The following is a 26,323-nucleotide window of genomic DNA, read 5'->3' as shown; positions in this document are numbered from 1 at the left end:
GGTTGCTGGTAATAAGTTACTGTAAATGTATTAGTGTTCTTGGTAATGGATAACCCTCAATAAAGCAGTAAGGATTTACAGGAAGATATTACTTGTAAAGTTCCAAAGTAGCTACACACTCTCTTTTTTTTTCTTGTTTCTGCCCGCCCTGTGTATTTGTTTCTTAACCTCATCTTGGATGTTGCAGTTAGTGGTGCCAGTCTGGGCAGAACTGGTCAGGCTGGCCAAGTGACTTGTATGGTATGTGCCGGCATAAATAACTATAAGGGCTGCTGGGAAGACTGACTCTTCGTGTTTTCTGAGGAATTTATAATGATAGCCCGCTGCAGACTCCCAGATGCGCTGTGGAAATAGAATAAACTACCTTTAAAAAGCAACTTAAATTTGACCCACGTTGTGCATTTCTACACAGCACTGCCTGGCACGTAACTGGCTGCCGTGCACAGGTTTCTGACCCCAAACACACAATAATTTCTCGAGCATGCGTTTTGGTTTGTATGCTGGGAGGGCCAGATGAACTGGTGCTGACAATTCCAGCACTGGTGAGTGAGCCGTGAGGGAGCATGGATTTTTTTAAAAGGCAGTCCCCGGGCCATGGCTTGTTTTAAACTCCAGATGGGGGGGTCTCTTTGGAAAGGGCCTTTCAGACTAGCCATTGAAATGCTTGGAGTCCACTGCGTGTACACTTCTGCCAAATTTGAAACTGGGATTAGGCTGCAGCTGGTCATTCCATCTTGATCCAGTGGTAGCTACTGCAGCATAGAATCATAGAAGCATGATGGGTACAATCCTATTCTATTACTAATGCATGTAGCGTCAGTGGGGCCACTTGCATTACTAAGGAGGGTAGGGTCAGGCCAGTATGGAGTGCAGTGGGAGCTGAGAGCTCCTGCTACTGGAGCTATAGCTCAGTGGTTTGAGCATTGGCTTGCTAAACCCAGGGTTGTGAGTTCAATCCTCGAGGGGGCCATTTAGGGATCTGGCACAAAAATCTGTCTGGGGATTGGTCCTGCTTTGAGCAGAGGGTTGGACTAGATGACCTCCTGAGGTCCCTTCCAACCCTGATATTCTGTGGGAGCTCTCTATAGCCCCAATGAAAACCAAGAGGCTGGCGTAAATTATCATAGTCCCACTGAAGTCAGCGGAGCAACGGCAGCTTCTACCAGTGGAAGATCTGCCCCCAGATGAATTAGTTAACGATGCTGATGAAGCAATTCTCATGAGGAAATAGGGGAATTTTGCTGGCCATTTCAAGGTTGGAAAACAACACTGAATGGGCCAGGACCTGATGGAACTGGTAAAAGCACACGGTTGTTTAGTTTGGAGGCTGAGGCCCCGTTTGGGAGCCAGTGATCTCTCTCCATGTAGGCTGCGAGCTCTTCTTGGGCTGGGTGTCAGGTGTTTCCTCTTTAGTGATGCCTTCTGCTTGTGAAAGCTCAGCTCCGCCTTCGCTACATTAGGTAGCAGCAGGGCAGGGGCTTAATCTTTGGCAGGGAAAGAGATTTGAGGAGAGTCCAAGCTGGCAGTAAAGTGGGAGCTTTATTGCAGACACGCTGATGTCATCAGGCGCCGGGTGTAGTGTTTTAAGGAGCCCTGGGAAGTAGCTGAGAAAGGCATAATGGATTTTGGTCCCAAGCTCTTCGTTCCTCCAGTTCAGTGACTCTGACTGCAGGTGCCAAAGAAAACCAGGCGGTGCTTTTATCCTCAAGACTGCTCGACCGGGCAAGGCCCACTCATCCAGCCCAACACCGAGGGAGCAATCTGACTTCTCAAGCTCCCTGTGGTGTGCGCACCATGCGAGGAAGAGATGTAAACAGAGTAAGACTTGGCTGCATCAAATCTTTTGTTTGCCATTATCCTCAGAAACGCGGGTCACCGCGCCAGATTCGGCGCCCTGCTGTCCACTCGCCTTCTCGTAGATTGAATTGGCAGTAGAGGCCTCACGCTCGAGTCCGCACCTTTGGGTGCCCACGTGCCAATGTGATTGCCCAAATGTGGAAGCTGGGCATCCAGCTGAGGTGCCTATGTTAGAATATAGAACCCACAGAATGCCCCCTTGTCTTGTCACGTTAGAGGCTATTTAGACCTTAAGATAGGTCCTTAGGCTTCAGGCCTCATAGGGTTACAAACTAATCAACCTCGCTACATCTCTCCCAGGATACACTGGTGATATTTGCCCCTCACCTCGACTCCAGGTAATTTGGTGCAAAGCATGGAAAGTATAAAGGGGTGGAGGGGAAAACCATTCACGTACACAAGGGAGATCTGTGACCCAGCATGCAAACCCGACCCCTGCTCTGCCCCTCTTGAAGGGTGAGGAGAGCCTAGGTTTGCTTCTGACTCATTGCCAATGCCTGCCAGGTGGAGGCGAAAATACACAGAAATGGGCAGGCACGTTTCTCGACCTAAAGAAAAGGGTGGGGGATGGGGAAAGAGCTGTCCTCAAAGGCTGGAGCCGAAGCACAGAGAATCCGCCTGCTCAGACTATGGGTACATCCAGACTACCCGCCGGATCGGCGGGTAGCGATCTAGCTATTGGGGATCGATATATCGTGTCTCGTCTAGACGCGATATATCGATCCCCGAACGTGCTCCCGTCGACTCCGGAACTCCACCAGGGCGAGCGGCGGTAGCGGAGTTGATGGGGGAGCCACGGCCGTCGATCCCGCGCCTTGAGGACGGGAGGTAAGTCGAAATAAGAAATGTCGACTTCAGCTACGCTATTCCTGTAGCTGAAGTTGCGTATCTTACGTCGACCCCACCCCCCAGCGTAGACCAGGCCCAAGAGAAAAACAACAGCAAGCCCCAATGTTCGAGTGTCAGGTTTCCAGTGCTCAGTGTGACCTTTCCCAAGGAGATGCACAACCCGGGCCTGGCAGCGATTGGCCCCTCAGGCCTTCCGACCCAATCCCCTTCTAAGCCGCCTTGGTCCCAGAGCCAGGATTCAGCAAAGCAGCTTTCTGTAGGGCTGCTGACTGAACATTTCCCTTTGAAACTGGTTTTCAGCTCGCCGTGAGAAGTGTCTGCTTTCTGCAGAAGAGTTCGAGGTTTTGTCCAAAAATGACAGTTTTTGCTTATTTCTGCATGTGGGTGCGTGTGGAGAACCCGGCTCTAGATTCGTCCCATTCTGCCAGGTTCTTTTTACTGACCTTTCTGTAAAAAGTTAAAGAAAAAAAAGCTGTCCCGTGTTGAGTGACTACAATAAACGCTCAAGCCTCCAGCTGTTGCCAACCCCCGAGATATGTGGCCCCCTAAGGACGGTCGGCTTCCAGTGCAGGACAGACTAGAATTGCAGAGGGTGGGCACACATCCAGAATATCTTAATAATGTTCATTTCCAGAGCTTCCTTTATTTTTACAGTCAGAGTAATCCCTTGGACTGGATTGAACTGTAACAGATGTATTGGTCTTGTTTTGCAACCCCACTCTGACACTGTGTTGTTAGTTTGGAGGCGTCATTCTCCAGTCCCCTCGAGGAGAGGCGTTGCTGTCTAAGAACTCAGCTGCTGTCCAGTGAGAGGCGCTCCGACCCAGGTGAACTGTGCAGCGAAGACATACCCAGAGAAGGAGCATGGGCGGGACCTAGAGAGGTTGGGAAAAAAGGGCAGGAAATAACAGGTTGCATTCTGCCGTAGGGGTCCACGCTGGCGACTTTCTGAGCACCTAGTGAGATTAGACCCCTGGATGCCAAGGAGCTTGCATGGGTATTACTGGGGGCAGAATTTGTCCCAGTGTCTTTTGACGAGACGGTAAGGAGGAGGAGCAGTCGCTGTATATTGTACGGCCCCCTTCTGAACTCGAGGGGGAAAGTTCTAGACAGTGAAGGGCAGTAAAAAGCGGTAGCAGCTGTCTGTTTAAGTTGCAAAGATTCTGTGCTGTCTCGCAAGGTGACTATCCATTTATAAAAGGAAGCAGAGATGAAAAGAAGGGCTTTCCAGTTCAGGCTGCTATTCGTTTCAGGCACAGAAAAAGATCTCTCGAGATCGGAGGCATTAATATAATAAAACAACGTAATATCCTAGATTAAAGTCCCTCGCATTTGGAAATTGCCTTCCGAGCTGTTTTAAGAATGTGAGAGCCAATAAATAACCGGTCCTTGACTTAAAAACTAAGCTAGGTTAGAAAATAATGTGAATGCAGTAATATTTTTCTGCGCTATAATACCTCTCGTCCTGTGATCCTAATGACGGTTAATGAATGTGAGGCAGGGAAGTAATATTAGCCGTTTGCCACTGGGGAAACTGAGGCACGGATTGGTTTGCATTTATCCAGCATCTTCAGTAGGACCAGGAATGGAAGCCGGGGTCCTGGCATCCAGACCTGTGCTTGACCCATTGGAACACACTTACTCTAGTAGAAGGGTAAATAGACCCTGAGCTTGTCCAACACATGTTTAACGTGTGCTGTGTGAGTAGTCCCACCCAAGTCAAATGCTACTCACAGTGCATAAAATCTTTGCAGGATTGGAGCCATAGTTATTTGGTTATCAGTTTAGGTAGGGTCTATGTGAACCAGTTGGTTTGCTTAGGAAATATTAAGCATACAGGGTCCCAAAGGCCGATTTCTCTCCCCTTTTCTCTTCCTTCCGCATACATTTGCAGAGCCAGATGAATAGCTACTAGCAGTATTTAATAAACTGAGTGACTTTTTGGGCTTGTGAAATGCCGGGGATTGGACAGGAGACAGACCGGTATAGTGCAGACAGACACAGGGTAAATGACGGTTAGAGATGGGAAAACCACCTTGGGTCAATTCAGCCCTTCTCCCTGGCAGTGCAGGATGGCCTGTCTGCCTTACGCCTCTCTCTGATCGGACAGTAAATTCCTCACCTTACACAGCACTTCATTTTACTCAAAGATTCTAAGAGCAAATCAGCTGTGCAGAACATAGGTCACAGCATGTAAGGCCACAAGGGATCATTGTGATAATCTAGTCTGACACCCCCGCAGCCCCTGTATAACATCAGCCTTGCACCTCCCGCATCGACCCCAGGAACTTGTGGTTGAACTAGAGCGTCTCTCGTAGACGAGATGGCCTCTCTTGAGCTAAGGACTCCAAACAATAGAGAGTCAACTACATCCCTTGGTAAATTATCTTCAAGATTAATTACCCTCACTGCTAAAAATTTGCACCGTATGGTACAGCAATGTGCCTTACAGTTTAACTGATCTGGGTTTTTTGACTGGTGCCCTGTAGGGGAGACCAATGGAAAAAATACCGGCTCAGAAACCGGAATATCCTAAAAAAAAAAAAAAAAAAATCCCCAAATTTTTGTTTCTAGATCTTTAAAAATGGATATTTGTACGAATATGGGGAAAGACACCCCGCCCCCGTCCTTCGCCATGCTCTGTCACATGGCATCCAAATTCAGAAGAACTGTCTAAGACTTGTCGCTCTTCATGTGTGCATTCATATGTCTCATTTTATTACCATCTGCCCGGGGAAAGTGCTGCTTCTTCCGCGAGCATTTGCACCTGACATAACCTATTTATTTCTGAATCGAGGGTGACAAGGAAGTTGATTAATGAAATGCATCCCCCAGCTCATTTTGTTTTGCAGGCCGGAGAGAAGCGTTTGCGACATTAGCATTCGTTTCGTGTGAGTGGAGTATTCCAAGGGATCTGTTTCTGTGCAAGCGGAATAGAGCGCCGGGGTCTATCAGAACTTGTTTACATGCCGATGGAGTTATTCTTCATACTGATTGCGTCGGCCATGGCTGATTAATGTTAGGCGATAGAACAAGACTTGTCTGGAAGACGAGGGAGAGAAGACGTCAGCCAGCAACCTTTTCCTCCTGGAAGGTGGTGTGTTTCTGTCATTAGATGAGTCTGTGCTGCAGATCCTGAATGTGGCTCGGGGACTCTTTTTTGATCAATAGGATGATGCAAATAATAATAACAATGACAGTACTTGGCCCTCATAAAGCATCTAGAGATCTCCAGGTGCTTATCATGAACTTAGCTTCATGATGCCGTGTGAGGTAGGTAAATACCTTCAGCAGCAAAGCAAAGCACTAAAGCTAGGAGGGTTGGTCAAACGCCCACTGAAATCAGTGTAAAGACTATGGCTTCATTGGGAGTTGGATGAGTCTTAAATGACTTGCTGAAAGTAACACATCAAGCCTGTAGCAGAGCCTGGGATAGACCACATCTCTTCCTGCCTCCCAGTCCTGTACTTTAAGCAGATCATCTTTGCTGCCTAGAAATCTATTGCGTGGTATATTTCACTCCCCACAGTGCGCACTGGCTAAGTGGGCCGGTCAGGTCACATGTCTCCTGCGGAGTCAGTAAGCCACTCACAGGGATTCTGCTGGAAACCTGAGACAGTGGCTGTGGTGCAGGCTCTCAGGAGTCCGCTCCTTTCTCCAAATAGTCCCAGAAATTTGGGATCACTGTGACATTTAAGGGCTTTTGGCTCCCACACTGGAGAAGGGAAAGTATCAGACGGAAATGAGTCGAGAGTCTCAAAGGGACCGATCAGAGGAGACAGTCTGTCTCACCAGGAACGTGTGAAAGAGATTAAGTTTGGAAGCTATGTTCAGGCCTGGCCAGGTGACAAGGAATCCAGTGTCAGCAGGAAGGACCTAGCATTTTCCCCCTTAATTTATGGGGTTGCGTCAGCTATTGTTAGAAGAGAAGAGGACAAGTCTGACAAAAGCTGATCTCCTTTGTGGGATCTGGTTTGCCAAGATGTATGGGCTACCTGTCCTATGTAAAGCCATAAGAATTTCTCCATCAGAAGAGAGCCTGGGTCCACGTAGCCCAGCATCCCGTCTGTCTGGCTGAGACTGGATGCTTTAAAGAAAGGTGGAAACCCGCACAATGTGCTATAGCACAGGGGAAATTCTTTCCTGGCTCCCAAGCTGGTGAGCTCATTATATACCCTGAAGCCCCGGTATTGAAAGCCTGTAGGATTTGTATCTTCACTAGTGTAATTGCAATGGCTGATATTATTGTTAGGAACGTCGGAACGTTTTTGAAACTGGACAGTATCCTGGGACAGAGAGTTGTGTGGTTTCTTTATACATTGCCTTTAAAAAGAAACTCGTCTCGTTATTTGGTTCAAATGCCTTTTCATTTCATCGGGCACCTTCCCACACTTCTGTTTTGGGAAGGAGTGACTAGGAGGTTCTGAGCAGCTTTCTCAGAAGACCAGCCATTGCAATGGCCTGGATGCAAAAGAACCCGGCTGTTCCACAGACAGGCTTCAGGACTAGAAACGTTTCTGAAGCTGACAGTGTAATTATGACACCTTTGTTTTGATGCAGCTGTGACCCTCTCCTGTGGTTACAGCCTTGTGGGGCTGACGTAGGACCAAAAATTGCACCTGAACCGATGCTCCATTTTATGCGGCATGTGGATTTCATTAACCCTACAAAGGCTGGCGGCATTTAAGTCTCTGCTGCCTTTGGACAGACTCACATCATAGAAAGCCATTTTATCCCCAGGTTCAGCTACTGGAGTCAGCAGAATGCAAACGTCCTGCTACAGAACCTTTACATTCTTCCGAAATCTTGCTGCCTTTCAGAGGATGAAAGACAACGGCAGGGGAAGGATGTTCTTCCTCGATGCAGAATTCTCAGCTGCCTGGGTCTTTTTGCACCCCCAGTCTGGAAGGAAGGAGAGCTCACGCTTCTGTCCAACGTTTGGCCAGTTTGCATTCCAGACCAGTGGCCCGATAGAATTGTGCCGTTGAATTCAGACTTGTTCTCTGATGGGACCACCTAGATCCAGGAATCCAAGTGTGTATGTGGCATGTAATCTGTCCTTTTCTAAATGGGAAAGGTGGTGGATAGTTGCTTGGATTTCTTCTTTTGCCAGCTGGGTTCAGAAGTAGCCCTAGCCGGCCGATGGCATCTAGGGAACTATGTTCGCTGTAGGACTGGGCTTTGAATTCAGTCTTTGTAGCGTAGATGATGTAGCAGTGGCCACTGGAGACAGCGGATACTGAACCCTGCCTCATGCAGCAGTGTGAGATATTTCACCCTCTCTGAGTTCTCTGCAGTGCTCCCTGGGAAATTTGGCAACACTTCCTGGACTTCCCTGGAAGCTTTATTTCCAAACGAATGGAGTCAGGTGATCTCATTTTTGTCAAAGGTTCGGACACAACATAGTCAATGCGTGACATGCAAGAGAGACAAGGTGGGTGAGGCACTATATTTTATTGGACCAACGTCTGTTGGTGAGAGAGAGAGAAGCTTTCGTGCCACACAAGAGTTCTTGTTCAGGTCTGGGCCCGAAAACTTGTTTCTCTCTCCAACAGAAGTTGGTCCAATAAAAAATATTACCTCAGCCACCTTGTCTCTCTAATATCCTGGGACTGATGTGGCTACAGCAACACTGCATATAACATGGCCATGCATCAGGGATACAAAAGGTTATATACCCTGGCCACATGGCAGAGTCAATACACTGATTTTAGGGGTTACTGTTACAAATGAGACCTGGCTGATCTGTGATGACTTCTAGTTCAAGTCTGTTTACTATGTAAATAGATGTTTAGTCAATTAATTAGATTTGCAGGTTTCTCAGAGCCCTAAATACCCTCAAAGTGAAACTATGGTGTGTGTTGTTTTTGCTGCAGAAAGTTATCTCTCTCTATCTGTTAATCACGACATTTGTGAAAGCTGTTAATTTACTTTAAATAGTTTTGCGAGGGAGGATCTATAAAATTACAGTAATTGTAGCTGTTGGGTGAACATATTTGCTGTGTCTGGAAGGAATGATGCTGTAGTGTATCACGTTTCTGCTGGCAGAAGCTGAAAATGGGTGTCGAAGTGCCACGTTATATGCATGATGTGTAATCTGTGTTACGGGTGTAGTGCAATTGTGTTAGGAGGGTCACACAAGCTTACAATAGGAGTTGAAACAAACTTGCTTGTAGGCTTGTCTCTCCTATGTTCCAGTTGCTTAAAGGAATAGTAGTTGTAGTTAAATCGCAGGTCCACTGATATTAATGCAGAATTGGAGTCACTTTTTCCCCCCCCAAAAGAGTCATAAAACATTTTAAGTGTTGAGGAAAGATCCCAAACTGGCCGCTCCAGAGAGCAAAGTCCTCACTGCAGAGCAGGCTGTGGAATGGCTGTGCAAGTTTCTTTCCTTGCCCGCCAGTTTACTTCTAACCCATCCTGGAATGAGCACTTCCAGCATGAGAGGGTAGTTTCACTCCTTGCTCCATTTACTCCTTGGTGTCGGAACAGATTGCCTACTACCACTTCAGTTATTGCAGTTGGGTTTTGGGGGACCTCTACTGAGACTACCGACTCATTACACAGGCCACAGGACAGTCATCAGATGTTACCTGACCTGGAAGCAGAAAACTAAAGGTCAAAGTCTCTGCCTATCATTTCTAGTTGCTGGGAGATAGGTGTGTGCAAGAGAAGCAGGAGCAGATCCTACAAAACATAGCCAGGTAGCATGGAGAGGGCATCGGGCTAGGGCTCAGGAGATCTGGGTTCCATTCCGAGCTCTGCTACTAGCCTACTGGGTGACCTCTGGCAAGTCACTTCATCTCTCTAGGCCTCAGTTTCCCCTCCCACTCTTTGCTAGTCTTGTCTATTTTGAGTGTAAGCTGTTGTGGCTGGGGTTGTGTTTCCACAGTGTCCCAATGGGGCCCCAGTCTCAGCTGAGGTCTCTGGATGCCACCATCCAAAAATAAATACTAATGATTATAAAAGGAACAAAGGGAGAAAATAAACGGAGACAGAATTTGGTGGCAAAATGCAGCACGAAAGACCAGAGAGGCATTTTGAGAAGGCTGAAATTCCATGCATAGACTACATTTTCTGACCAGGGCATAATGTCTCTGGCAGGGAACCTCTCCAAGCTCAGAGCCTTCTGTACTGATGAGAGTGACCTCTGGGGAGAAGAGTGGGATAGAGGCATGTCATTGTACCGCAGTCACCTCTCAAGACAGGGTTAAAAGTATGATCAGAGGGGGCTTAGCTCCAGCTGAGTGTAAAATGTCAGTGGAGGGTCGTGTGCTTGGTTTGAATATGCCATTAATAGAAGTGCAGCGTGCGTTGCCATTTTACATTAAGGCAGCCTTGCAGAACGGCACTCACTCACCTGCAGCGTGTAACTTTGGCGACTGGAGAGTAAAATACGAAGTTTTTCGTTCTAACCATCATCCTGGGAAGGGAGGGAAAGTAGGTTTTATGGCTGGGCTGGTCAATTTTCACGACAGATTTGCAAGGCTGAATGAAAACTTCCACCTAAACCTGACAGAGTGGTTTAAAGAATGCTGAATACATTCATGTCTTTCACCGCTCTATGCCAGTCACCTTGCTCCTTCAATGCCCGTAGTGTTGCAGTGTACCACCATTCATTTTTCCACTGGAGTATATTCCTGGGGGACTTAACCAGTTCCTGACCCCGGGGCCCTGAAAAATGGCCTTGTGGTAAAATGGTGAATGGTGCTGTGCAGGCTTCGACCCTGGATCCTACCTCAGGGCCAGATTTTGAAACTCTGACATCCCCTGAGGAGTACTGTACGTACTGAATTCAGTGGGACTCTTAGCAAAAGGCGGTACGACCCCACAGAGGAACAGTTCTTACGTGGCTCTTTCTCCAGCCAAGTCCCACTGCATTTGCTTTGTCTTGTGATTTCTTGTTTCACCACATAGCCAGCAGAAATCAACGCCCAAAGGGGAGGGCCTTAAAGTGTGCTTGGATCCCATTGCATTGCGTGGGTCCTGTTAGAAACATTGTGGCCTCGGGCTCAGTGCTTCTGTAGCTGGGCTGCGCCATCATCCTCCATATTGCCAGGGAAAAGTAGATTGTACGTCAGAGGGCAAATGCACAGGTGCCGGGGCCAGGACCCCCGGTCTGCAGCCTTGGTTTGCAGGAGCAGAGTCCGAGTGGGCTGGGTGCTTTGAAAGTGGACCTGCCACCTCACAGGTTCCTGGAACCCAGGCTGTCGCCTGAATGTTTACACCATAATTAAACAGCCCCTTCACCTAAGCCCGAGTCAGCTGGCATGGGCCAGCTGTGGGTTTTTAAGTGCAGTGTAGACACACCCTGAGGGAGCTCAGTTGTGGCGGGAAGCCCAGGAAAGAGGAGTTAGGAGTTCCCGCCTCTCCTCCTCTCCTCCTGCATTATGGGGTCGGCAGACTAAAGAAGACCTCCAGAACAGAATTGGTCCCAGTGGTGGGCCATGTAGAAAAGGGGCAAGATCTAGGGAGAGACTGTGGAGAAGGCAGGACTCTCCAATGGAGGGAAACTTACATGGAGCAGAGTAGGCACCTGTAGGCGGGAACCCTGAGACAGGGTTTGTAAGCAGAGAAGAGAAGACTTCAGTAGCCCAAGAAGGCAGAAGAATTGTTCGGTTTTGTTCAGGTTTGTCTGTGATGTCCCAGGAGCAGAGCCGTCCCTGGGGTAGGGCGAATTGTGGCGACTGCTCCGGGCCCCGCGGGCCGGTGCGATTGGCCGGTGTGGTCGGTCCCGGAAGAGACGAATCCGTCACTTCTGCCCCGGACCCTGCACCCGCCCTAGGGACGGCCCTGCCCAGGAGGGAGGGGTCTGAAATTAGGTGACTTGGCCAGAGGCAGGCGGCCTGCAGGGAAGATAGCGGCAACATCCCACACTGACACAAGGGGGCGCTCCAAGGGGGAGTGAGCTCTCCTGCATGTGCGTCAGATTGTCTGTTTAAAAAATTAATGATATTTGCACACGAAAACAGGTGAAACCCAATATTTAAAAAGGCCCACTTATGCAATACACACATTTTGCCCTTTGGACCTTTCATTTTTAGCATGAATATGGTCTAAAAAATGTAGTAAACTAAAAACCATACCACACTTTAAACTGGTTCCAGGATCAGAAACACAAAAATTGTCTTATTTTTGTAAAAAGTTGTAAACTACAAACCAATAGAATTCTTGTTTTTGAGGAGAGTAATAAAGCAGCCTAACAAATAATTTCACACTAATGTTAAAGGATCACTCTTGGCAGATAAAAGTTGAGCCTGCCGAGTACAATTTTATGCTTGGCATAGCAACAGAGTTCCATATTTTCTAGCTTAGACCTTAGCTGTGCATTATGGTGCTACAATCATTTGTGTTCTAGGATGGCACAAAGCATTTGTAAGGCAGGATCGGTTTAATGTCCTAGGCAGTTTAATGGAGATGCGTTTAAAACAAATTCTAACTCTTCTGGTTGAAGAGAATAAAAGTCTTCCACAGCCTATTAAGGATGCCGGTGTGTTGTGTTCAAAAGTCCATTGTGTGACTAAGACATTTTAGTGGTGCATTATTTAATAGCCTGGCCAAATTTATATACCAGTGCTCATTTCTGTGTTCTTGATCCTGCAGTTCCTTGTGCGATGCGGGACAGTGAGCAGCAAATAGGTGTGATCCGGGGCACTGATCTTGCGCCACTGAACTCAGTGGGAGTTTTGCCATGCACTTTAGTGGGAGAAGGATCGGGCACCAGGGCAGGTCTGAATGGACACTAACCATGGGTGAAAGAGGGTAGAAACAAGAGCAGAAGCAGGTCTCAAGCCCCTTACTCTAAGGAGCAAAACGTGACAAAGGGAGCCGGGGTTGGGTGTGTTTTAGGAGGGCAGCACATCACTCTTCATTGTAACAAGGCATTTAGGTACAGGCGCTCCTCTGTGGCCTCACTCCTGCTAAAGCAGGCCTCGCAGCAAATCAGCTCCTTGCTGAGAGGCAGAACGGCCTTGTGGGTAATGCACTGGATTGGCGCTCAGCGGGCAGGTTTCAGCTCCTGGCTCTGCCGCACCCCCAGTGTGACCTTGGGCCAGTCCCTTCACCTTTCAGTGCCTCAGCTTTCCATCTGTACAATGGCTCTAATAATACTCCCTTTGCTTATAAACTCTTCGGGGCAGAGTGTGTCGGTGCAGTGCCTAGCCCAGCGGGGCCTGACCTTGGGTGTGGCCTCCAGGTGCCAGTGTAACATCAATTAATGCACAAGTGGGTCCTCCTGCTTTACACTCGTCTATGTAACCCTTGTGCTGGGCAGAGCGGAGCGGGTGAAATTCACCCTCCTCTGCACAAATTTTGTGGCTCCTCCAATAACAAGCTGGGTCTCCGATTTGGTTGTCCGTCAAGAAAGTATCGTTCTCCCCACTTCTAACGGGATGACTGGAAGCTGAAGGGCCATTTAGCAAAGCAGTTGGGCAGACAGACAAATGACCTGCTGCTTCTGCCATTCGGTTACATTTCAGCAAAAATGAGGCAGGAGGCCAATTTGCATGTTCAGATGCCTCTGGTAATGCACCCAGGCTTGTTAAGGGCATGCCAGCTAGTGGGTTGGAGGACAGCGAGGAATTGCATTTCTCTTGTCCAGCCTGGTCATTTTGTAGTCCCAAGTTTTACCACATAATAGGAGTCTTCCTAGCTTGTACATTGCGTTATTATAGATTCATGTGTGTTAGAAAACATGAATTCTCTTCTCTTCTGATATAGCTTCTCAAACGACTGAAAATGCGTTTGTTTCTCAGAGCACAAATGTCAAGGCATTAACTCTCTTCTTTTTTCCAGGTTTATCACGTTTTTTTCAACAGCCAGAGTCTCAGACAGTGGAAGAAAATGGTATGGCCCGATTTGAGTGTCGGATCGAAGGATTGCCCTCCCCTGTCATCACCTGGGAGAAGGATCAAGTGGCTGTTCCTGAAGAGCCCAGGTGAGTGGCCAGTGTTTTTCTTGGGTTAATAATAATAAAATTAAGAGATGAGTGTCTTTTATAAAAATCTGGAATTTAAGGGGTGGTGTCAGGGCAGTTTTGGAGCTAAAATTTAGACTTTGTAAGGACAAATGTTCTCAGGACCAACAGAAATGTATCCATAAAACTTTGAAAAAAGAAAAGAAACTGCCCTCCCCCTGAATATGCCCTTCCCCTGCAGTATTTGCCGCATTAGAGCTACTGTATAAGTTGCAAAGGATAATTTCATGGAAGTGAAATTGACTAATAACCAAAAGTGTCAAACAGGACTATTGAGTGTCTATTCATCCAAGGGCTGTGTGCAGTAGCAAACCAACTCTTGACCGTTTGTAAGTATCCTTTTGCCCATTCAGTGTGGTTAATGATTGGCTGGGACTTGGACACTCTGGCAATGGAGAGAAATAACAAAGGAGACAAATATCATAAAGAGTGTCAAGGAAATGCAGATATTTGATATTTTGTCAAGTTTTTGGTCCTGCAAAGATTTAAGGACGTGCTTAACTTGCTGCATGGTGACTAGCCCCATTGACTGCCTACTTGCCATGTGTAGAGTTAAGCGTGTGTGTCTTTGCAGGGTTGGTGCCGAAGGTGGTGGTTTGTAATAAATCCATGGCCAACTGAGACTGCGTGGCTGCCACTAAGCTGTGCAGCGTGGGATGTGGGGTTTCACAGATGGAGCTGAATGCAAAGTTTGGTTCTGAAGACATTTCCAAATTCTCTTTCTCAACCTGTTTCCCTCAGAGGTTTAACAAGGGCTTAAAGGTTCTGTTAATGGATCCTCTGGGACTATCCGGGCAGAACGTGGACTTTCTGTTAGCAAAATACATACAAAAATTAAAAAAAAAAAATTCCTTCTGCCCTTCTCCTTTGTCTTAATCAAAGTGTGTGTGGTGTGGGAAGGAGAGGAGGACCCCGGGGCTAGTGCCTGATCTGCAGACTTCATAGCTCTCTCTGGATCTAATGACGACATTGTCCTTTAGTCCCTTAAAGTTCGGTAGGTTTCATTTTCTGCGGAAAGAGTCATTCCCCCAGAGAGGAAAGAGGAGAGTCATTCCCCCAGAGAGGAAAGTTAACCCACGCAATGAGCAGGGGGAAAAAGGGATTAAAAAAAGAGACCCAACGAGATTCAGAAATGATTTGGGAACAAAGGCTGTTTCTGTAAGAATAGCTGTTTGTATCCTTGAGGCTGTCATGCGGCGATCTGAAGCTTGTGGGAGGTTTTTGCTTTGTATGAGAAGAAAAATAAGTGTTTTTTAAAAAAAAAGAAAAGGTGTGGGGGGAGTGGGGAGGGAAGCATGCCATAGATAGGGCAATGGCTTTTTAATATGACAGCTCGATGGATGTTGCGAAATTACTTGCATGGAGATTGCTTTCAACATAGGCGGCTTGAAAATTGCTTTCCTTGTAACGGCCAGACATAATCATTGGCTTCAGATCTTGCTTTTAAATCATGTTTAGCTAATATACTATTTCAGGGAGATTTGCTTTCTGTTGTTGACTTTATACAATCGGCTTTTGAAAGAATTAAGTGTGCCCAAGGAAGTGCTGGCCACAGAACATTTGCTCCGTCCATCAGCCATACCCCTCGTGCCTAGGGGTCTCAGAATGCTGGGCACGCTTACCTGACACAGATGGGTGTCAGGACCCAATGGCAGCATTAACCCAGAATCTCTCTGCAATACCAGATTCCAGGCAAGCCTTAAGCTGGCCACTGATTTTTGCAGCTCACCTTTGTGGAGGCATCCGACTGGGCCTTTGGAAATGCGTCCATTTGTGCCCCGTCTGACAGATGATGATGACCTACAATACACAAGCAGCATATGGAAGTCAGCTTTGATAGACCGTGAGCTGTTCAAACTCAATGTTGACATTGCAGCACTCCAGGAAACAAGACTTGCAGATGCTGGTTCTGTCCAAGAAGCCAGACACACCTTCTTTTGGCAAAGTGAAGATTACAGCCAAGAAACTACATAGAGCAAAATGTAGGAGCAAGCTCAAGATCAATGCTATTAACACCAAAAAGCAGAGGAAATGCCAGGATTTTGAATTTAGCATGCAAGGGAAGCCATTACCAGAGAAGGCAGAGGAATTTTGGGAAGATTTAAGAACAATAATCCATGAAACAGCTTTAGGGGAAAGAGATCATCCAAAAAGGACCAGTTTGAAGAAAATGAAGCAGAACTATTACCTCTCATCAACATTAAGAACACATTACTGGATCAAGCTCTGTGAAGAGATACAGACAGCCTCAGACACAGGAAACCTCAAAGTCATGTATGACGGGCTGAAGAAAACTCTAGGTCAGGGGTCGGCAACTTTTCAAAGAAGGAGAGACTTTTTTTTGTTTTTGTCTTCGAACAAAATATTTCGAGAGTCACCTCACACGCAAAGCTACTTGTAGAGATAGAATTTATCAACTAATAAAAGGTTCCCGGCCAGTGGGAGTGCAGAACCGATGCTTGGGGCGGGGGCAATGTGCGGAGCCCCATGGCCCCCCCGCCTAGGAGCCGGACCTGCTGGCTGCTTCCGGGGTGCAGTGTGGAGCCAGGACAGGTAGAGACTAGCCTGCCTTAGCTCCGCAGTACCGCCGACCGGACTTTTAACAAGACACCTGGTCACCCTAGAGGAAGTTGGTGGCAAAACTCGGATTGATTTCAGTGGGGCCACGAGTTCACTGGCAGTATGTTCTCTGTTTTTATGGAGACTTTACTTTTGTTTTTTGTTTTTATCCTCACCTGCAATTAAGGTCATTTGGACAGAAAGGTTACGTCTGCTCTTTGTGTACTAAAAAAAGGATAATGCCAGAGTCTCCCTAAAATTCTGAATCATTAGGCAAACTTTGCTACATTGCAGTGGGAAATAAATACAGGTCTGTCTCATCTTACGCGGGGGTTCCGTTCCGTGGTTAGCGCGTAAAGCGAAAACCGCGTATAGTCAAAATTACACTGAGTTGAATGGCGGGCGGAATCGCCCGCACTACAGGTACAGTATTAAAATTGTTATTTTTCTCTTTTTTTTTGTTTTTTGTTTTTGCCGGCCGCGTAAAGCTGAAATCGCGCATGTTAAATGTGCGTAAGATGTGACAGACCTGTACCGTATATACCTATTCATTAGCCCATTCGTTTATAAGCCGACCCCCCAAAATGGATAGGTAAAAATAGCAAAATCTGTATGATCCTTTCATAAGCCAACCCTATATTTCAGGGGTTGGAAAACTTTGGCTCCCGGCCTGTCAGGGTAAGCCGCTGGCGGGTCGGGACGTTTTGTTTACCTGGCGCGTCTGCAGGAAGTGGCTCCCGTAGCTCCCATTGGCTGGGAACGGCAAACCGCGGCCACAGGGAGCTGAGGGGCTCCATGCCTGCAGGCGCTCCAGGTAAACAAAATGATAGTGTGTTAGATATTCAATTCAATGATCCCATGGAGTTTAAAATCATCAAATTTTGGTGTAGACCCGTTTATTAAGCCGACCCCCGCTCTTTGATGTGTCATTTTAAACCAAAAATATTCGGCTTATGAACAAGTATATACGGTACCGACTCCAAATTCTTTTGATGTCTCTAGTTGACGAGCATGACTGTGGTGAGCATAAATAGCTGGAAGCTTTGAGATCTGTTGGGAAAGATCAAGTGTAAAGACGTCTTTATCTTGTGTGCCCGTGCTTTCCTTGGGAGAGCCATACGTCACATACCTTGCATTTGGGTTGGAAATACAGTCCCTATAGTGGCTGTACTTTGAAGCCGTCTCTGTACTTTAGGGCTCTCAAAAATGATTGTGTTAAACATATTGGATAGCTGGTGACCTTGGGGTTTTTCTTTATGCTAAGACATGGTAACTCTCCCCAATTACCCCTTCCCCTTCGTGCGGTTAGGACTCCTAAAGGCTGAGAGTAATTGAGGATAGTCTACATAACACATACACACAGATAGATGGCTCAGACATTGCAATGGATCATCATGTTTACCTGTATGTGGTACCCCTCCTCCGGTCAGTGTGCCTCTTAGATATGTCTACACTGCAATCAGAGGTGTGACTGCAGCATGTGTAGACATACCTGAGCTAGCTTTGATCTAACCAGCGCAGATAACAGCAGTGAAAGGTTCTGTAGCATGGGCTGCCTGGGGGCCCTGGATACGTATGTGAGCAGCTAGCCTCTGACATAGCCTGTCATTGTAGACAGGCCCTTAGATTGTGAGCTTTTCGGAGCCCGTGTTTAGTTTGTAGCACAGCACCGAGCACACTGGGCATGCTATCAAAAACCGGCCGTGAGAGCTAATTGTGTTAAACTCCCTCTGAGGACGTTGGTTGGTTGTTTTTGTAAACTGGATTTTCCATCTCAGCAGGCGGCTCTAGCATCGCAGAGCAGAAAGCGATTACGTAATGGATCTCAGCCATATGCTTTTGGAAGTGTGTTTGACTTCTATATTTGGAACCGGTAGATGCCTTTCCTGGTGTTTGAAATATGTCGATAGTAATTACGCACACTCAGAGCAGATGCGCGATAAAAATAAACCTCATCGCACTGGAAGCTTTCTCGGCAGAGATAGAGAGAGAAATGTTTGGCTTAGTGCTGCTGCGTTCGGCCCCGGAGCCCCCACGGTGGCTCTCTGGATAACGCTGTCCCGTCAAGGGCACACGTGGCCTGGTCCTGCAGACCTGACTCACGTGAGTGGACACACTGGCTCCAGCAAGATTACTTCTGTCAATAAGGTCTGCAGGATGGGCCCCGTGGTGACAGCATCACTTCCCTGTCTGAGCTGCCTTAAAATGCTCTCTCTTCGAATTCCCCAGCGTACACAAGAGGGGGGGAGCTGATGCCTGAAGATCCAGCTGGCTCAGTGAACAGAGAACCTGTGCCACGCGTGGTGCTACAAACAGCTGAGTTTCCCATCAGGACTTTCTGGAGTGGAGCAACAGGACCATGACACCTGCCTTCGTGCTTGTCGCGTCCTCTTCGCGATGAAGGCTGGTAACCCAGAGCTGCCTCTCAAAGCTCTGCAGCTCTGTTTATAGCGTTCTTCAATTAAAACTGGGTCTCATCTATAATTAAAAAGGCTCATGTAGGCTTGGGCCTTATATTAAAAAACAAAGAAGCTGCCGGGTAGGAATCCAGGCAGAAAATGAAGAACCTGACAGCCAGCTTGTTCTTTGTGCTAATTGCTAATCAGGTGTAGGATTCAGTATAATACCGTATAAGCTGGGTTTTTAATGACAAAGCAACGGATCCATCAATAGTCAGCCACCGTAGCCTGGTTGGTCGGTGGCCGTAACCGTTCTTTGCGTAGTTGCCAGGCGTGGTCTAGTGCAGGGGTCGGCAGCCTTTGGCACGCGGCTCGCCAGGGTAAGCACCCTGGTGGGCCGGGCCGGTTTGTTTACCTGCAGCGTCTGCAAGTTCGGCCGATCGCGGCTCCCATTGGCCGCGGTTCGCCGTCCCCATCCCTTGGCCCATGCCACCTCCTGCAGCCCCCATTGGCCTGGAGCAGCGAACCGCGGCCAGTGGGAGCCGCGATTGGCCGAACCTGCGGACGCTGCAGGTAAGCAAACCAGCCCCATTGTAAATTCAGAGTGGCTTTAGCAGAGTCGAAAACCAGACACCTGGCAACCCTAGAGTGAGGTAGGGAAGTCTTTTATAGCAGTGGTTCTCAATCAGGGGCACGCAGAGGTCTTCCAGGGGGTACATCAACTCATCTAGATATTTGCCTAGTTTTACAATAGGCTACATAAAAAGCACTAGCGAAGTCAGTACAAATTAAAATTCCATACAGACAATGACTGCTCTATCTACTTACACTGAAATGTAAATACATTATTTATATTCCAATTGATTTATTTTATAATTCTATGGTAAAAATGAGAACGTCAGCAATGTTTCAGTAACAGTGAGCCGTGACACTTTTGTATTGTTATGTCTGGTTTTGTAAGCAAGTAGTTTTTAAGTGAGGTGTAACTTCGGGGTACGCAAGACAAATCAGACTTCTGGAAGGGTTACAATAAGTCTGGAAAGGTTGAGAACCACTGCATTTTACTGAAGGGAGAAACTGAGGCACGGAAAGATAAAATTACATGCCTGAGGCCAGCTAATGAATCAGTGGCATAACTGGGAAGAAAATCCCTGATGCCCAGTCCCTCTCTCTAAGCACCAGCACGTACTCCCCTGTGGAGTTGTTAAAGCCAGTATGCGATAGGCATTGCTTAGTCTGTCTCTCCCTTTCTCCTCACCCAGCGTTCGATTACAAACGTCTGCTGATCAAAAGAGCATGGCTTCCAGGGTAAACTTCTTTTTATTTTTGGAGCTGTCGCGAGGCGGTAGTTCATTATCGGTATCTAATTATTTGTACATGTTTGATGCATGGTCCCATGCATTTAGCTTCCATGCAGAAAATGCAGCTTCCTGCTTTGAGACATCAGAAAATCATTTAATGAAGAGTTCATTTAAAACAAGCGTTTCTGGATCCTCATTCTAGGGCAACTCCCTGAAATCCTGTTTGGAGGGGGAAGGTGCTTAGCGGGTCTGACACTTTGTTCAAACAAAGGCAAATATAGGGGGTTTCTGAACTGGGAAGAGCAGAGTGGCTGGTAGGCGATAGGCAAATTAATTCTGTCACCTGTCTGCATGCACAGCCAAATATATTTGTCTTTTACTCCTACGTGTGTGTGTGTGTCAGATGGCAGGGGAAACAGACTCTTCAGCTCCCTTCTCAATAGCTATTATGTCCCTGGTTGTTTGCGGGTAGGGGATAGCTCAGTGGTTTGAGCATTGGCCTGCTAAACCCAGGGTTGTGAGTTATATACATATCCTTATAGGTTAATAGATGGCATTCTTCCTACTGTCTATCTACCTATCTACCTACATATGCAGACACACACTCATCGTGTGTGTGTGTGTGTGTGTGTGTGTGCGCGCATATAGTTTTTAATATAGAATGTTTTCTGCAGCAGAGACCTGTAGGCTTAGTCTGAAGAAGGCCGCAGTTTTATTGCTGCGTTGACTCCATTGCTATTAATGGGTTGTACATTTTGCTTTATTTAAAACTCTCCTATTGGGAGGTTAAAGAGTTTCTTGCCCACTCTTCTCTGCCAAGGCTTTGGTGATGTGCACATAATACACTCTCAAGTATAAAGAAGGAATGAAAATAGCTGCATTCCAGCGGCCAGGGTATGAATCGTGTTAGCTGTGAAAAGCAAATCTCATGCTCTTTATTTTACTCATTCAGGTTTATAACTCTTCCCAATGGCATCCTCCAAATCATAGATGTGCGGGAAAGCGACGCTGGGGGCTATCGCTGCGTAGCGACCAACGCAGCACGGAAACGCTACAGTGACGACGCTATTCTTAGCGTCTTAAAAGGTAAGGCACAAAAGGATGTTTGTACGGCTGTGTAAAACTGAGCCGAGGATTCTTTCTTATAAATAGTGAAGCTGCCATGAAAGGCTGCTGAGGGTATTCTCCCTGTGGGTATGACATCAATTGTGGGATAGTTGGACTCTTTCTAGGGGGGCCGTGGACAATTTAAAAATGACTATATTTATAATAATAGGGTATTTTTGCATCCGTTACTTACAAGTGCTGCACTGACTTGTACAGCTTATTCGTGTGTTGAACTCTATGGGCAAAATTCTGAGGCGGGGTGGTGTTTTTACCTAAGAAGCTAGTCACGGCTGCCGTTTCTGGTCCTGGGCACCCTAAAACCCCTGGAGCTGCCCTGTGTGTTTTCTGTGCATTGAGCCATAGAAGGTTCAGTGGGGCGGTGGGGGTATCGGGCATCGATGCATCCTTAGTTTGGGATTTTCAAAGATGCCAAGGTGTCACCCCCAAATCCCACACTTAGGTTCCTTTGACTGGCCCAGCCCAAGTCTCTATGCACCCTCCCTCATTAGGGTTGTTTGTGCTGCATGAATGAGTAATCTGCGTGGGCAGCTGAACAGGGGCTGCACAGGGGTCACTGTGTGACCAGGACACCGGGGCAAACCAATGCGGGGCTATTTCGTGCCACTTCCCGGAGGTGAGAGTGAAAGGGTCCAGATAGGTCTGATCCCTGCACTGCTTCACACCCTGTTGGTTCTGGGACTGTGGCTGGCTCTGTCGGAGAGAAGGGCAGTTAGAACCATGACTTTTTCCCAGGCCTGCAGGGTTACCTCTAGTGCAGTGTTTTGTAGACCTGTTTGTTGGAGGGGTCGCGTTCCAGTTTGGTGCATGCTTCTTGACTGGAAGGAATGGAAGCCTCCCTCTCTCAGAACTGAAAAGAGGATGGGGGCGGGATCGGGGGAAGCAAATACAGCCTCTTCTGTGTAATAGAGTCTGCTGGGTTGATTTCTCTGTTTTGTATGCCATTTCCGTGATAACTTCGTGACACCTTATCGTGGATCCAAGTTGTTCCATTCAACCAGGATCTCTCGGTCTCTCATATAATTCAGGCCTTCATACTCCACTCAGTACTGTCTGCATTGGTGCTGGATGGTGGTGGGATATCAGGGTGTGACTTCACTTGAGGGATGATACTTGAGCACGGAACCTGAGCCCAGGAGGGGGATGGGGCCAGGTGACACCTTCTGCCCGGGAAACTGGACAAAGGCTGGAGGAGGAGGCGGGGTGTGTGGCTGGGGGGAGACGGCTGGAGGTGGTTTCAGTTTGGAGCTGGCTGGGGAAATGGAGGGAGGCCCAGGACCGGGGCCTGGGCTCCCAACCCCCCAGGATGGACCTGACTGAGGGGTCCTGTGTCCTGTACCTGCAAGCTCTGTTTTGGACTGTGTTCCTGTCGTCGAATCAACCTTCTGTTTTACTGGCTGGCTGAGAGTCATGGGTCACTGTGGTATCTGAGACATGTACACGTAATATCCCACCATTCCTGACCAACATAAAACCCACTTTGGGGGCAGATGGAGGCCAGTTTTCTTCCTCCAACCAGACATTGTCAGACAGGCTGTTGTGGCCAAGGGTTCAAAACTCATGTGAGATGAAGATTTTAAAGATTTGTTGGTTAATCACCTTGTTTAGAAAATGGAATTGAGTTGTCTGGGAAAATAGCAGGCTGGTTTCTCTTTTGTAAGTTTGGGTTCTGTGTTCCATTTCTTTTTCCCCTCTGGTTGTTTTTCTGGGTGGGAAGGAACTGTTTTAATTGGAGACCTCTTGAGCCAGTGGAGCCTTGGGAGCTACAGCATGGAGATCCTTATCAAAACTTAGCAACGTACAGAGTTTCTCATGGGGCTCAGAGATGGATTCAACTTTAATCAAAGCCCATTCAGTGATCCCATCTTCAAACGCTGTGTAATAAGGAGTCGTTTCAGATGTATGCGTTCCTTCTGATCACTCCTAAAGAGGAGATATCTCCCCCCTTAGGAATTCAGTGGTAATAACTTTAGGTCCCTGGAATTCAGCCTAGATGACTTCAGGTCAGGAATAAACAGCAGATGAGCCTTTTAAAGACCACGGTCTAGTTCTCACGCAACGTGCAATAGGTCTGAGCTACAAGAACATTGCATTGGTGCTTCTGGGTCTCGTCCATCGCTGGATAAGCAACAAGACGACTAGAGAGAGAGAAAAAGATTGCACCAGATGAGAATTCTGCCTAAACGACATTTTCCAAAGCTTTCCATGGAACCCGTTTTGCTCTTTGGGGACGTCACTTGCAGGAGAAGGAGGGTAAACGTGACACTCTGAGGCATTTAAAGGCTTTGGTCATGTCCATGCTCAGCTGCTGGTGGTGAGCACTGTGCAGAACAAACCGCATCCTTTCAAAGAAGCCTTTCCTATGTTTTCAAAAGTGGCCCCATGTCTTTCATGCATAATCATCCAAGTTAAATAAAATATATGGAGATACACTTATCTCATAGAACTGGAAGGGACCCTGAAAGGTCATTGAGTCCAGCCCCCTGCCTTCACTAGCAGGACCAAGTACTGATTTTGCCCCAGATCCCTAAGTGGCCCCCTCAAGGATTAAACTCTCAACCCTGGGTTTAGCAGGCCAATGCTCAAACCACTGAGCTATTTCCCCCTCCCCGCTGTTCATGGATGGAGCTGCCTTGGAAGCTGTCCAGGTCTCCTCTGATCTACTGACACTGCCTGCAGCTTGGCCATGGAGATCCCAATTTCTGCAGAGCAGGGATTGACCTGCTCAGAGACGCCACAAAGCGCGCTAAGCCATTGGCTGGGATCTCCAGGGCAGCATGGGCTGGGCTGGCAGGCAGAGGCAATGTGCTTGCTGTAAGAGGGGGCCTCTCCATTTGACCTCAGACCAGTGGCACCTGCTGACGCTGGTGGTGAAATCAGTCCAGTGGCTCTACCAGTGGCAGCAGGAGGTTACTCTTCCATCAGTGTTGGGTGAGAGGATCTCTGGAAGGCTGGAGGGCAGGGGGACGGGTTAGGGGCTGGTAGAGTAGGACTCTCGACCTTAGATTAAAGTACTGGATCTCTGCTCTGGCCCATGTCTCTGTTGTTCAGAAAAGTGGAGAGAGGGATAGGAGAAGGCTTAATTCGCAGGGTTCCCCCGGGAAAGGGGCAGAGGTGACATGACTAGTCCCGTGAATGTTTGTGGGTGGATAATAACGATAATGAGCAGAACACTTGGCAGTCTTCAGTGAGGAACTTGAAATCGCTTCCCAGACGTTAGGTAGTTAGCCCTCCCCGCACTCCAGGGAGGTAAGGAAGTGTTATGATTTATAATGCCATAGCACCTATTACAGTCTAAATAGGCAACAAACAAAGGGTGGGAAGCACAGAGAAGGGCAGTGACGTACCCGAGGCCACACAGCCTGGACAATGGCAGAGCCAGGATTAGAAGCCAGGTCTCCTGACTCCCAGATCCACAGGCCTGTTCGCTAGACCTTGCTTCCTCCTGCTTGTTCTTCCCCTTGGAGAGTCTGAGGCACAGAATTGTTACAGGAGCTGCTCAAGGATCAGCCAAAGAGCCAGGTACATACGGAGGGTGCCCAGTCCTCCATCTGCAGGGCAAAACTCCCTTGCAAGCTCCGACATCCTTCCATGGCCCTCTTTGTCTTCGTTTACAAGTGTCTCGCTTGTTCCTCTGCCGCTCGTGCGTTTTCACATAGATGCCTTTGCTGTTCATCCATCAGCAGGGATTGTAATTAACTGTGGAGTCTAAGAATACACCTTTGATCAATGAATTGCGTTATGGAGATAATCTGTGTTGAATCTACAGAGAATTCTTGAGCAGTCCTACACTCTGTATCTAATTACCAGCCCCTGCCAGATCCTGTGCGTTCCTAATGAAACACAAGGTAACAGGGGAGATCTGGCATCAGGCTCTTCTGCATGCCAGAGCCAGCTCCCCTCTTTGGCCTGATGTGTTATTGATAAGTAATATCGATCAAGCAACGCTTTGGATAACCTCTCCCCAGCAGCTCGATTCGTTCTGTTCTCTGCATAATTATATCTTGTAACTTTAAGACGTTGACTCTGCTTTTCAAATTGAAAGCAATCAAAGAGGTTAAAAAGGGAGCATTCCTTCTGCCACGCCAACGGGTCTGAGCAGATTTCTGGTTTGATTTTTCTCTCCCCCCCCCACTCCACTTCTGAAGCATTAAACTGCCCGCTGATTAGACAAAGGGATACTCTGGGTTGACATTTTCATTGGATTTAGCTAATAGTGATGAAAATCATGTCTCTGGCAAATCTCTGGAGATTTTTATAATTGGGAAAAGGATATGAGAGTCAGGTGGAAGGCAGCAGAACCAGTTGCGAGCGACAAACACCTCTGTGGGTGACTCACGCTTTGTTGATAGTTTTTTTTTTTTTCAAGCGATCTCCATAAGATGCATATTATTTTAGACATCTTGATAATTCCAGCAGGTGGCTTATTCTCTCCCGGGCGATCTGGTTCTCATCTATAAATGATGGTACATGCAAACAGGTATTAAAAAAAAACACCTTTGTTTAAAAACAACACTCCCCCCGTCCCCCCAAAAAAACAAACAACAAAAACTATTTAGTGCTGGTAAAAGGTTCCTGATTGAAATCCTGGAGACCGAGCTTTGTGGGGGCCTCTGGCATCAGTTTACCTTGGTCCATCCTGTTCTCAGCCTGTGGACACAACAGTCTACTCTCCAGAGGGGTGTAATAGTTTGCTCTAATTCTGGTTGTGGAGCATGGTATGGGGGTGGCTGGGGGGGGGGGTGGTTAGTGGTCTGTGATGTGCAGGAGGTCAGGTTAGATGACCTTGTGGTCCCTTCTGGCCTTAAACTCCATGACAAGCTCCTCTGTTTATCCACACAGTGGGGAGCAACAGCCGCTAAACATTCCATTGTTATGCTATACAAAGCACACAGGAGCTTTCAGGGGGAAAAGTCACGATCCGATGCTCCGAGGCTTTTCAGGGCTGAACCCAGAGTTCCATGTGTGACGAACTGGGGCTGTTCTTAAGGTGGTCTTTGAATGTTGAGTGGGGAGTGTTGGCTGGGAAGGCAGGGGAGGTTGGCTAGGACGGTCTGCATTTGGGGATGGGAGACTGACCTTGAGGGAAGATACCTGAGCATGTAACATGAGAACCCAGGAAGGGGTTAGAGGCCAGGTGACACCTTTGCCCGGGAAACTGAACAAAGGCTGTGGCGGGGTCGCTGAAGGGAGAGTTTCAGGAGCTGGCTGCTGACCTCCCAAGGGGGCTGTGGTGCCCTGGGCAGACAGGGCTCTGA

The 26,323-nt window shown here is 47.7% G+C and overlaps 1 protein-coding gene across 1 annotated transcript in view; it reads left to right on the top strand.

The window, feature by feature from the left end:
* Nucleotides 1–26,323, top strand: part of IGDCC4 (immunoglobulin superfamily DCC subclass member 4) — a 119,822-nt gene that overhangs the window by 7,755 nt on the left and 85,744 nt on the right. Inside the window, exons 3-4 of the mRNA XM_029910756.1 lie at nt 13,501–13,642; nt 20,893–21,026. Coding sequence (XP_029766616.1) covers nt 13,501–13,642; nt 20,893–21,026 — 276 coding nt within the window. The remainder of the gene's footprint in view (nt 1–13,500; nt 13,643–20,892; nt 21,027–26,323) is intronic.

This window comes from Terrapene carolina, unplaced genomic scaffold, assembly GCF_002925995.2.
Source record: "Terrapene carolina triunguis isolate 2854851 unplaced genomic scaffold, T_m_triunguis-2.0 Scaffold67, whole genome shotgun sequence".
NCBI classification, from domain to species: Eukaryota; Metazoa; Chordata; order Testudines; family Emydidae; genus Terrapene; species Terrapene triunguis.
This window is presented reverse-complemented; position numbering and strand designations above follow the sequence as displayed.